The 14084-nt window shown below is 38.2% G+C and overlaps 1 protein-coding gene across 6 annotated transcripts in view; it reads right to left on the bottom strand.

Annotated features, from left to right (window-relative positions):
- TBX15 (T-box transcription factor 15) overlaps positions 1 to 14084 on the bottom strand; it is a 162776-nt gene that overhangs the window by 42283 nt on the left and 106409 nt on the right. For all 6 annotated transcript variants that reach the window (XM_060201802.1, XM_060201804.1, XM_007534686.2 and 3 more), the window contains exon 6: positions 2048 to 2112. In XM_060201802.1, the coding sequence (XP_060057785.1) occupies positions 2048 to 2112 (65 nt within the window). The remainder of the gene's footprint in view (positions 1 to 2047; positions 2113 to 14084) is intronic.

Genomic DNA, 14084 nt, shown 5'->3' with positions numbered 1-14084 from the left:
GCAGATGACCCCACCAATGTGCCCTGGTGCCCCACTTCCCTAGTTCCCCTCCCCACTAGGGAGGCAGGGAGTATGGATCGATCTGCCAATGCCCATGTTCAGAGGGGAAGCAATTACAGAAGCCAGACCTTCCACCTTCTGCATCCCACAATGACCCTGGGTCCATACTCCCAGAGAGATAAAAAATAGGAAAGCTATCAGGGGAGGGGAAAGGATACGGAGTTCTGGTGGTGGGAATTGTGTGGAGTTGTATCCCTCTTATCCTATGGCTTTTGTCAGTGTTTCCTTTTTATAAATAAAAATTTTTTAAAAAATTTTTAAAAAGCCCATGTTCAGCGGGGAAGCAATTACAGAAGCCAGACCTTCTACCTTCTGCAACCCTCAACGACCCTGGGTCCATGCTCCCAGAGGGCTAGAGAATGGGAAAGCTACCATGGGAGGGGGGGGATTATGGGGATTGGGTGTTGGGAATTGTGTGGAGTTGTACCCCTTCTACCTTATGTTTTTGTTCACTAATCCTTTCTTAAATAAAAAATTTAAAAAAAAATTTTTTTAAATCCACCAAAAAAAAAAAAACCTTCTGAAGTGAATAAAATCTTGCAGAAATCTAAATGCATTTTAAATATGCACTAGAGGTTTCATAACGAAATGCTTTCATAAATCAATTTTATAAAGGAGACAAATCAGTGTAACTGCTTTTTAGCATGAATTTGGGCTCTAATTTGCTTCAGAGTTCACAAGATAATATTAAAGACAATATAATTTTGTTCTGAAAATCTATACAGAGAAAACAGTAAAGATAATTCCTGATGATTTGTGTCTTTCAGATACAAAAAAATGCCCCAATTAGGAAAATGTTTGAACAGTAAATAACTATCACAAACCTACCTACATAAAGACACATGTGTTACACTTGCTGTTTCAATATGGTTTGTATTAAACAAAATTTTCTGATTTAAATATCCATAGTTATATCTGCTTTCCCTGGAAATTACATAGCCTTTAGTTCTCCATGAAGAACAGATTCTAATTTTATATAGGACATACAAGATAGGAAGGATTTAGGCAGAAGAATTCACCAGAAAAACACTACCATCTCTAAGGCCATTTACAACAGAAGGAAACAGTCCTACAAATTTTAACAAGCTCTATAAGTTTCACTATCTAATAAGCTAAAGATGATGAAGTTGGACCATGAAGAAAGGAGGTGTTCCATAAACTTTCTTTACTAATGCAAGAAACAGCTAAAACGGTTTGAAGTCTTTTCTAGGGGGAAAAAATGGTTAAATTTAATCAAAATTTAAGCTCTTAAAGGTTATAAGTTTTTGGTGTTTGGTTGGTTGGCTGGTTGTTGCCAGGGCTTTACTACTGAAGTTAACTTTATTCTTCAGATAGTGAGAGAGATAGAGAGAAAGAAAACACAGCACTGAAGCTTCCTCTAATGTGGTAAGGGCTAGGCTCAAACTGGGTCATGTACATAGCAAATCACACATAATGTCTAGGTAAGCTATTTTGCTGACTTAGGTTATAAGATTTACAGTGTGTTCATCAAGAATGTGGATAAATCAAACTTTATAGGACAGTATTTTTCTTTCTTTCATTGCTGAGGCTTGGAGCCTGCACAGCTCCACCATTCACAATGACTTTTTTTTTTCTTTTTCCTTATTTACTTTTATGGAGACAAAGAGAAATAAAGAGAGAGATTGAGGGAGAGAGAAAGAGAGACAGTAGCAGCACTACTCCTCTGCTTATGAATCTTTCCCCCTGCAGGTGAGGAGTAGGAGTTTGAACCCTGTTATTTGCACATGGTAACATGTGCATTCAAAAGGGTGAGCTACCACCCAGCTCATGTAGAGCAGCCTTTAAATTCTGGGATCCTTTCTTCATTTCTCTTTAACTTAATCAACACACTGACACAGCATGCAAGTGGTTTCCATAAAGGAGAAGCCAAAACCCAGCAAAGGTACATGGAATGATGCATCATAGATGTCCCATGTAGACAATGAAGAAAAGAATGTCACTGAGTTTCTTTCCCAATTATTCTTACCTGTTTCTTCCAGAATCTCTGAATCCTTTAGCAAAAGGGTTTCGGTCTATTTTTAATCTGGTGATCTGGAAACAAACAAATGAAGAAAAAAACAGATGTGAATTATATTTATATTAACTGATTTCTTTTTATAATTCTCTCTGAAAAAGAACAGGAAAGCTATCGGGAGGGTGTGGGCTACGGAGTTCTGGTGATGGGAATTGTGTAGAGTTGTAACCCTCTTATCCTATGGTTTTTGTCAGTGTTGCTTTTTTATAAATAAAAATTAAAATAAAAAAATGACATAAATGGCCCTGTTAACAACTGTTGTTTTATTTCATCTCCCTTTTGATTTAAATTGAAATCAATATAGAATTTTCTCCTGGCACACAGATATCTAACTCACCTGACCTACTTCTTCCTAAAAGCCAAGGTTATCCCATTTTGTGACACTGTAAATTCTCTTCTGCTCATCTTTCTTACCTAAAAATATTGAGAGATCACTTGCCATAGACAAAGGAGTAAAAATAGAAATGTGGGCTGTGGTTGGGGTCTGTGGTATATAACACACAAGAGGTTCCTATAAAGTGCTTATTGAATGAAATGGTAGGTGACTGTGTGACCAACTACCTAAGTGATGAATGAATGAATTCAGTCAATCCAATTGGACAGAATCAGATCACCAGAATTCTGTTTGAAGTATCCAAATAATTTACTTTACTTCTTGTCCTGCATATGATGTGTTTCTCTAACACTGACAATTGTTCCTCTTATGTCCTAAAATGGTGTTGTGAACAGCAAAAAGTAAGTAGGCTCTTGTCAAGTTTATATCCAAAGAGACATTTACAAATATGTGACTGGGTGGGGTGGTATCTCATTCAGTTTCCAAGGCTAACAAATAACAATAAGAAACAAACAAACAAAATAGCTTCATAAGGCTGAGCAAACCAGGCACAAACAACTATATAACCCAGATTAGATGGGTTGTTTTTATTATCTAGTTCAACCTCCACTCAGTGCATAAGTCCTTCTCTGTTGTATCCTAAATGTCACTTCAAGTTCTACAATGTTTATTATCATGTCTGTATAATAAAACAAGTCTTATAAATTTTACATACACACTAGTATTTCTATTTTCTCCTTTGGTCATGGCAAATATTTTATTAATTTGGTGTGTGAATTAGCTGTTATTGACTCAAGACATTCAAGCAACCAAGATTTGTAAGTGGAGGAGTATGTTACTCAGCAAAGAAGGGATGGCACCCTTCATGGAAGGTAACAGAAATAAGGGACTGTAAAGGACTCTGGAACTCTGGGAAAGGGAGACTGGGAGAGGGGTAGGGATGAGCGTGTACTTTCAGGTCTTAATACATAATGATGGACCTAATTTGGGGGTAAGGGTGTTTTTCAGACACCTCTCTTGGTAAGACGAGAAATTGTAAGCATGTGTCAATAATTATACTGTAAACCATTAACCTCCCAATTAAAAAATAAATGATGGAATGTAACATGTATGAGACATTCTATTATGTATTAGATAGAAACAGAGAAATTGGAAGTTGGGCTGTAGCGTAGCAGGTTAAGCTCATGTGGCGTGAAGTGCAAGGACTGGCACAAGGATCCCGGTTCAAGCCTCTGGCTCCCCACCTGCAGGGGAGTCGCTTCACAGGCTGTGAAGCAGGTCTGCAGGTGTCTATCTTTCTTTCCCCTTCTCTGTCTTCCTCTCCTCTCTCCATTTCTCTCTGTCCTATCCAACAATGACAACATCAATAAGAACAACAATAATAACTACAACAATAAAACAGCAAGAGTAACAAAAGGGAATAAATAAATAAATATTTTAAAAAATAAACAGAAATCAAGAGGGAAGGGAGAGATAGAGAGGGAGAAAAAGAGAGACACCTACAACACTGCTTCACTGATCATGAAGCTTCCCCCCCTACCCTCAGGATGGGGACTAGGGGCTTGAATCTGCTGGGTCTGTGCCCTTTGTAACATGTATGCTCTACCAGGTGTGTCACCACCTAACCCCTAGAAATAAGAGAATATATATTCATCATCTGTGGTTATTATAGAACTGATCACCAGATCTGCTAATGTTATTGTTTATGTTACAGTTATTTCCAAACCCCTCTTCTGTCTCCCTTTATAAAAGTAGGCTTTATCCAAAGCCTCAGTCTTTAAAATGCAATGTGAGATTCTGACAGACTCTGACTTGAAAGTACCGAAGTTAGTTTTTTTCCCTAAATGTTCTTTGCTTCTAGAATGGCACACTAATAATGTAGCAAAAGCAATTTTACATCTATTTTATAGACCAGAGCAGGAGCCTGAAGGTTTGGCTTTCTAAAATTCAGTATGAATACTAAGTTTAAAGACTGTCACTGCTTTTCTGTTTTGGACTTCAAGTCAGTTCTTTCTTCCTTCATAATCCACAGCAATAAACCACACACCATATTTTCCTTTCAAGTTGGGGTTATAATACTTTATTTTCTCTTTCAAGGCTTATCCTGTCTGACTCATTTATGATAGGAATTGCTGATATATGGTTGTGCTGCCATGTTTGGGGAGCCTCCACAGACCCCAGTAAATATAATGACATTATATTTCATGGGCCTGGGAGAGAGGGTTAAAAACCTATTTTCCCTAGTTCACTGACTCTTAGACCAAGGGATCTGCATGGAGATTTAACTGTGGCCAAATGTTAGGAAAAACAACACCTTTATGGGTGCTTCATAGCTGCTAATGTGGAGTTTAGTGAGCTTTATGAAAAGTGTGGTTATGCTGATCTTTATCATCAAGTACCTCTTGTGTGCAAAGCAAAGCATTATGGCAAATAGTATAGGTGACACTGTGATTGTCAGTACATGACTTTGACTTGTCTATAAACACTACTCCACAAAGTCTATATAATCTAGAAAAATAAGAAGAGGATATCTACACTAGTACATGTCCCACTACAGCTCTAAAATAATAGAAAGTGTTAAGACTCACACTTAAAGCAAAGCACCATGAGAACTTAGTGGAAGGATAACTTAGATAACTTGTGGTCTAGGAGGTGGCACAGTGGATAAAGCACTGAACCCTCGAGCATGAGGTCCTGAGTTTGATCCCTGGCTGCACATGTACCAGAATGATGTCTGGTTCTTTCTATCTCTAGCTCCTTCTATCCCTCTCATTAATAAATAAATAAATAAATAAATTATTTTTAAAAGATAACTTAGATAACTCTAAATCAAAGGGCTTTTGGGGATTTTATACTAGAGAGAACACATGAGCCAAACTTCATAGGATGGGTAGTAGTCTAGTGAAAAATGAAGAAAGGGTCCAATGCCCATGTTCAGTGGGGAAACAATTACAGTAGCCAGACCTTCCACCTTCTGCACCTAATAATGACCCTGAGTCCATACTCCCAGAGGGTTAAAGAATAGGAAAGCTATCAGGGGAGGAGATGGGATATGGAGTTCTGCTGGTGGGAATCGTACCCCTCTTGTCCTATGTTTTTGTCAATGTTTCCTTTTAATAAATAAAATTTTTAAAAATTATTTTAAAAGTTTGATGTAGTCATATGAGTAGCTGAGTAAGTTGTGGTATATACATACAATGGGATGCTACTCAGCTATTCCAAAATGGTAAATTCACCTTCTTCACCTCATCTTGGATGGAGCTTGAAGGCAATTGTTGCACATGTACCAACTACTGTATTTTACTGTTGACTGTAAACCATTAATGCCCCAACAAAGAAAAATAAAATTAAAAAATTGATGCAAGCCAGAGGACCAAAATGGGCAAAATAGTGCATATCAAAGTTCATGGAACTAGTTGACTTTGACCAGTGCACAGGCCATGGAAAAAGAAGCATAGAAAGATAAATTTAGAGGGGTTGTTGGCCTGAGGTCACATCAGAGAAGACCTTCGTTACTCTGCTGAAGCATCAGATACCCTAAAATAAGAGGACAGAAATTTTAGCCATATTAACCAAATTACCACCCCAGTAATGTGGTTATGCCAATAATTATGTCTATAAATACCAAAGGTGACATGAGTAATATTTTGAAGGAGTAAATCATCGTATCTTCGGCCTCAATATTCCTTTGTTTTGAATAGTTATGAGGTACCTCTAGATATAAGCCTGGGAGACTTAGATCTTATGAGTGTCTTCTGAAGTGCAAGAAGGAATGTAAATGAGAACTGGACCTAAAACTTATTGTCCTGGGGTCAGGCAGTGATGCACACAGTACAGTGCACAAATTTACCATGCACAAGGACCAGGTTCAAGCTCCTGGTCCCCACCTGCAGGGTAGAAGCTTCAAAAGTGATCTCTCTTTCTCTCTCAATTTCTCCATCTCTATCAAAGAAAAAAGAGAGGAAGAAAATGGCTTCCAGGAGCAGTGGATTTGTCATGCAGGCACCATGCCCCAGCAATAGCTCTAGTGGCAATAGGGCCAGGTGGTGGTGCACCTGATTGAGCACACATATTACAATGCTCGAGGACCCAGATTCAAGCCCCTGGTCCCCACCTACAGGAGGAAAGCTTTGCAAGTGGTAAAGCGGTGTTGCAGATGTCTCTCTGTCTCTTTCTCTTTCTATCACCCCCTTCCCTCTTGACTTCTGCCTGTCTCTAGCTGATAAATAAAGATTATTTTTAAAAAATTAAAAATAGAAAAATAAATAAAGTGATGATAATGGTAACTTGCTGCTCTGTGATAGAATAGGAGGTAACATGGGTAAATTCTAGTCAGAGAAAAAAAAAAGAAGGAAAAAAATCATCCTGTAGACTATGAGAAGAGAGGAGACAGATAAAAGAGAAGCAAGTAGGCTGGATTTACATGTTCTTTAGCTTCCCCTACTTAAAGTAGAATGTGGGTCTGCAGAGATTCAGAAAAGACTAGCAGGATGACCTCCATATAAGCATAGAGAAGGCTGCATCAAAGTGAAAATACCACTTGGTCTAATAAAGCAGAGAGAAGCCAGAGTTAGCATCTTCAGTCCCATGGACCTGCAGGAGGTCAAGAACACAGAAATCTAGTGGCCTCTGACACAGCATTCAAGGCAGTGTGACCCTGACACAGTGATGCTACATCCTAGGCAGGAACCAAAGGACCTGAACAATACCTGAAATAAGGGGGCCAAGCAGTGGTACACACAATTGAACAAACATATTACTGTGTGCAAGGACCTGGGTTCAAGTCCCCAGTCTTCACCTGTGGGGAGTTGGGGGAAGAGATGTCAGAGAGAGAGAGATGAAGCTTTAGAGTAGTGATGCAATGATGCAGGACTGTCTATCTGTCTCTGCCTATGTCTCTGTCTCTCTACCCTACTGAATTATAAAGGTATACCTGAAGTGGAACTGATACCTCAGCCCAGGAAGACCCAAGAGGTTCTTACTGAAACAACCAGAAAGCACAAGCTCAGCAGTTGTCTAACTACAGAACATACAAACACAGGAACTGGGACCAAACATGGTGAGCACTCCTTCCCACAACAAAGGCTGATGAGGGCTTGGAGATAGCACAGGAACATACATACAAGTAATGATGACGGCATGGAAAGACCCCCACCTCCATCCTTGCACACATATAGTACATGTAGGTGTCAACCACAGGTGGAGGTAGAGGTTGAAGTGGGAGAATCTGGAGTCAAAAAAAGTAAAAATTTGCCAAATGAATCAAGTTGCATGAGGAGGTATTCGGCCTAAAATAAAACTGGAAAGTTCACAGCTGCTCTGACAGCCTCACAACAAAAATTACAGTATTTTTGGAAAATCAACTACAGAAATTTTTTCTCTTTATTTCTTATTGGGGGGTTAATGGTTTACAGTAGAGTTGTTGGTACACTGATCCAATTTCTCATCTTATCAAGAGAGGTATTTGCAAAAAACTCTCACCCCCAAACTAGGCCCATCTTTGTGTACCAGAACCTGCCACCTTCCCCATAGTCCTTTACTTTTGGTGCAATACACCAAATAAGTCCACATTTTATTTTGTGGCTTCCCTTTCTGACCTTGTTTCTTAAGTCCTACCCATGAGTAAAAATCTTTCTTTTTCTGGCTTATTTTGTTATATGTATATGTCCTAGAAAATTATATATGCTATATAATATATCTTATTTTCAATATATGTTATATGCCTTGTTACATATTGTATAAACTTGACATATCTGCAAATATTAGACACATTTAAGAAGATAATTTTCAACCCTACACCACATTATATTTATCAATTAGACCCCAATATGTCTGTGTCTCTCCATCTCTCTGCCTTAGTCTAGGTCACCATACTCTTTTGAATAAAGTAATGTAGTTGGCTTTGAAAATGAGCTCTCTTCTTCCACTTCTGTCCTTGTTCAGCCTTTTCTACACAGCAACTGGTGGGTTATTTGTTGACACATACATGGATCCTGTCTTTCTCTTCAGTAACTACAAATACGCTCAGGATTCAACCCAGACTTCTTGCCTAGCCTTGCAGTTCAGGCTTGCCTAAGCACCTCCCTGCTTCTCCATTCCCACTCAAAATACTTTGTCCTGACTGACAGATTCTAGTCAAACTGAACTACTGTTAGTGCTTCAATGTGCTAAGCACTTTCTCTGCTCAGGCTACTCACACTCATAGTGTCTCAGGATAATAACACTCTTCTTTGTACCCTTTATATACCTGATTTCTCATCCTATTCTTGGTTAAAATGACTTTTTAATTTTTTATTATTTATTTTAATGATACAGAGAGAAAGATACAGAAAGGTAGAGATAGGTAGATAGATGATAGTAGATAGATAGAGAGACAGACAGACGGACGGACGGACGGATGGACGGATGGATGCTGGGAAGGGTGCACTCAGTTAAGCTCACATATCACCATGTGTAAGGATTGGGTTCACACACTTGCTCCCCACCTGCAGGAGAAGCAGGTCTCCGAGAGTCAGTCTCAGTCTCTCTCTCTCTCTCTCCCTCTATCTCCCCTCAGTTTCTCTCTGTCCTGTCAAATAAAAGTAAAATAGAAAGAAAAAAATGGGGAAAAAATGGCTGTCAGGAGCCATGGATTCGTAATGCTGGCACCAAACCCCAGCAATAATCATGGCGTCAATAAGGGGGGGAGGGGAAGGGGAAGGGGAGGCGGCGGGGGGAGAGAGAGAGATATCTCAACCAGGGCAATGCTCAACTCTGACTCATGGTGGTGCTAAGGGTTGAACATAGCCTCAGGCATGGAAGTCTTTCTTGTATAACCACTATAATATCTCCCAAAAGTAAATGTTATCTCCTGAGGTCTTCTTTAATTATCTCTCCAAAATCAGATATTCCTGTTACTCTCTTTAGCTGCACTCTTTAATTTATTCTCTCTTTCCTAACTCAGTTGGCAATCATACATCCATTTTGTTCCTTACATATTTACTTTCTGTCTTTCCCCTCAATTGTAGGTAGGTATTGTGTCGGTATACCATTCTCTACTGTGGTACCTAGTGTCAGATGCTATTTTGCTCAGTGAATGAATAAGTGAGTAAAGGAAGAATGATGGCATGAAAAATAGGAATCACCAGATCTATAGCCATAACAGGTCTTAGATAATATATACCAATTTCCTCAACCCTATTTGAATGAGGCAAAAGTCTTGCATGTTCTTTCCTGTCAGAACAACGTGTGTTATAGCTAGCTAGCTAGCTGTGTAACTAAAATGATTCTATACAAGTCATGTTAAAATATGGTCCAATGATAATTAAGACATGGAAAAAAAGAGTTGTGGAGGTATTTTCATTCAATGACTTATTTCTTTTTGTTAATATTTATTTTATTTATTTATTCCCTTTTGTTGCCCTTTTTGTTTTATTGTTGTAGTTATTATTGTTGTTGTCGTTGTTGGATAGGACAGAGAGAAATGGAGATAGAAGGAGACAAAGATAGACACCTGCAGACCTGCTTCACCACCTGTGAAGCGACTCCCCTGCAGGCGGGGAGCCGGGGTTCGAACGGGGATCCTTATGCCGGTCCTTGTGCTTTGTGCCACCTGCACTTAACCCGCTGTGCTACAGCCTGACTCCCCAATGACTTATTTCTATAGCCTTCTCCTGATTGGTGTAGTCTATGTTATTCAAGACTGTGGGTGAGGGGGAGTTTGCTGGCTTGTCACCATTAAATTTAATAATTTTCACTACTTCTTTGCTTAAAAATATAAAGGTAGTTAATAAATGAAGTATACCTCACAAAGTACAGTGCAAATATACATAGCTCAACCAACAGAGAAAATGAAATCTGGATGTCCTGTAGTTTCAAGGATGAAAGAGTCTTCCCTTTTTAATACTCTTAGTTGTCTCTTTTCTTTTCCTTTTTACTATATTGCTTGAAAGGTCTTTTATTAGCATTAAAAAGGGCCCATTTGGAAAAAAAAAAAAAACAAGAAAACCTCCACTAATTTGACTAAAAAGTTTCAGCTAAACTGGCTCAGTAGTTTGGGATATAATGAGTGGCTCAGAGACCCCATTGGATTTGCTTACAAAAACTGGCTGTGGTTTTAGACTTCCTATTAGGTTCCTGTAGCCAATTTTCATCAAGAAGTAAGACTGTGTTACCTGAGAACAGGGCTGTGTCTTTTTGAAATCTACTTTACTAATGGGGGGGGGGGGGGAGCTAAACTTCAGCAGACTTTTTCCCTTAGAGAAGACAAAGACTTTTCAATGGAAATTTCTTGCTAATTCCATGAGGACATGTTTTTCCAAGAAAAATCATAAAGTGTTAAGTCCTCTTTATTCCCACCTCTACTACCTTCTCCTCCATGATGAGATTCTGGGCATGGTGTACCTTCCTCTCTGCCATAATCCTGCCAAGTTGACACTCTAAGAGCAAATAATAGTAATAATAACTTCAATATGATAACTGCCCTGAAGTTTATGGATTAGTCAGCAAGGATAGGAGGGAGGCATGGGAAAAGAGGAAAAGAAAACATAAAATATTTCTTTAAAATAGAACCTTTTTCTTCACTACAACTTATATTCAAAGAAGGAGGACCACAGATATACAATAAAACTATAGTAGCAGTGTGTTGCCTAACTATTCAGACTTTATTCCAAGAACATATTTAGTGCTCCGTGTGATGAGACATAGTATTGTGTCTACAAATAACTTATAAATATGGATATGAAACAGTTCTTCGGTTTAGTAGGTGACTTCCTGTTTTCAGAATGTTATGGTCTGACTCTAAAATCTGTACCATTTGATGTACCAACAGTGATCATTCCAATTCTTACTTCTACCAAGTAAAGAGAGCGAACATCTGCCTATGTTCTACCATAATTATTTCACAAAATAAGTGATGGGGATCAATCCTAGGACCTCAAGCATGCAAGTTCTACACTTTACCCATTGAGACTTGTCCCTGCTTCATGATTTATTTTATTTTATTTTATTTTATTTTATGTCATTGCTAGGGTCCATGTGTGATTTTATCACTCATTGCAGGATTTTTCAGGGAGAGACAAACAGAGAGGTAGAGAGACCACAGCACTGAAGTTTTCCCCAGTGTCCTAGTATTCCCATGTAGTACACCCAGATATACTTGAACTTATGTTGAGTACCTGGCAAAGCAGGTGCCCTTCCAGGTAAGCTACTTCACCAGACCTATATTGTCCTACTTTGATCATGTCCCTTTAACCACATTCTTGAAAATAATAACTTCCCACTATTTTTTTCTCTTTACACATTTCATAGGCCATTTCCCTAAGAAGAAATATATAAAGTGAAAAATGTGGCTAAAGATATAGCTCACAGGGTAGAGTGGTTGCATCACTCTACATCTGACCAAGGTTCAAGTCCCAGCATCCTATGGGAGGTGCTGTGACAAAGAAAGGAGGTGTAGTGTCTCCTCATCTCTCTGTCTCTATCTCACACTGTCTCTCTAACTGAATGAAAAAAATTGACCTGCAATAGTGAGATTGTTTATACAAATCCCTGGTTCCACAATGAATGAACAAATCCAAAAATAAAGTAAAAATGTTTCCATAAAATATTCATTATTCTCATTCTAGAAGGTTGAGGTAAATAAAAAACATGGTCATAGGTGAATATAGTTCACAAAGAACAGTTTATGCTACTTAGCATTTTCATGATAAATTTGAAAATTATTGTCAGATGACTCTTACTTATAAGAGGCAGACTGAAAACTTCTAAAGGAATGACTTGAGGTCAGTTTGCATTATCATAAGGCACTGATTTAGATTAAATTATATCTACAATCAGAAAGAATATTAGATAATCAGTGTGATTTATTCAGGGACTGACAACTTGTTAAACAAGCAAAAGGTATTATCTTCATTTCAGAATGGTCAGAATTGAGGGGTTGGAAGAGCTGCACTGTTTCTTGAAGTGACTTTAGTCAACAGGGAACTACTATGACCTCTATCTTCAAATGATATTAGTGGATTCATGATGTACTGACATCAGAAATAGATCAACTGGGCTGATAAGATAGTTCACCTGGATAGTCTGCCTGTTTTGATATGTGTACAAACCAAATCTGAGCCCAGCTAGCCCCCATAACACTTGAAGAAGTTTCAGTGCTTTCCATCTGAAAAAGTTGGTTCAAAGTGGGGAAGCTCCAGTGATAATAAAACAAATTATGAGTGCAGCTCTTCCAATTCCCTATAGTCTGTTCTGTTTCCAATAAGCTATTTTCCTAACTTACCTAAATTGTTAAGGGCATGGAGGTGGCCTATTGGAAGAGTTCAGGACTTGCATGCAGGTGGTCCATAATTTGGTCCCAAACACCACATATGCTAGAATGAGCTCTTGTATCCAATCTATCTATCTCATAAATAAACCTTCAAAAAGTAAAATCCCCCCTACTTCCCACTCTACTACATGCCTGTGTACACTCAGCTTTTGAAAATACAAGCTGAACCATTAATTAGATGCCATGTTTGTGTCAGCGGTTTTACAAATAAGTTTCTTCATCTAACACCCCTAAAGGACTGGGAGATATGGAATAATGGCTTTAAGCAAAGTGACTGTCATGCCTAAATCTCCAATGTCGTAGGTTCAATCTCCCACAGTAATGCTATGAGGAAAGGATATCTTCAAACCAGAAAGCACAAATTGAAAGGGGTTAAGAAGCTTGCTGAAGATCACAGTTTGTCATTGAGAATGTCAGAAATCAAAGCAGATGTGTCTACTACCAAATCTCATTATTTGTTATCATGTTATCCTGTCCCCACTAAGTATCACTGTCAGCACACTAGTCTAGATATAGACAAAATATGTAGACATGTGTAGTGCATTCTAATGCAGGAAAATAATAGTAAGAAAAGGTGAAAGAAAGAAAGGAAAAAGAAAGAAAAAAGGAAGGAAGAAAGAAAAGAAAGAAAGGAAAAAGGAAGAAAGAAAGAAAGGAAAAAGGAAGAAAGAAAGGAAAAAGAAAGAAAGAAAGAGAGAGAGAGAAAGGAAGAAAGAAAGAAGGAAAGAAAGAAGGAAAGAAAGAAAAGGTAGAGGGAATGAAAGGCATTTCAGATACTCATGGTTGGTCTATCATTGTCACAGTAAGCTTTATTTTTCTAGTTTCAATTTGGGTTACAATATTAGACTCTTGACTTACAGAACTGATCTCACTGAGGGAATAGGTTGTTTATTTTATTCTTAGTCTTGTAAAAGTGCAGTAAGTTAATTGAAGACTTTAAATTCTTACCCCCACTCTCTTCTGAAGCAAGTTTAATACCAAGATTCCAGATGCTTTTATGACCATGACCATATAGCTGTCATATCTTATATCAAAGCTCAAAAATTCCTGATTATTAAAACTTCCTGTGGGGACTCTCTATGGCCTCTGTAGTTGTACTTTCTGAGGGATTTAAGGTGTTTTGAATGTTTTTAGCACCCAAAGAAAATGAAAGTTCTACCTTCTACTTTGGAAGTAGCATGAGGCATCTACAAGAAAAACATGAAGTTGGGGACACTTTTTTTGCAGCTGCTGGAAAAGTCTCCAACAGCTTAACTGGACTAAGGAGATGTTATATATCAAACTCCTCTGAAGATAAAGAACATCTAAAAAAATCTTATCCACATCTTATTTCAATGCAAAATGTT

This window comes from Erinaceus europaeus, chromosome 11 (assembly GCF_950295315.1).
Source record: "Erinaceus europaeus chromosome 11, mEriEur2.1, whole genome shotgun sequence".
Lineage (NCBI taxonomy): Eukaryota > Metazoa > Chordata > Mammalia > Eulipotyphla > Erinaceidae > Erinaceus > Erinaceus europaeus.
The sequence above is the reverse complement of the archived record's forward strand: the minus strand, read 5'-3'. Positions and strand labels throughout refer to the sequence as shown.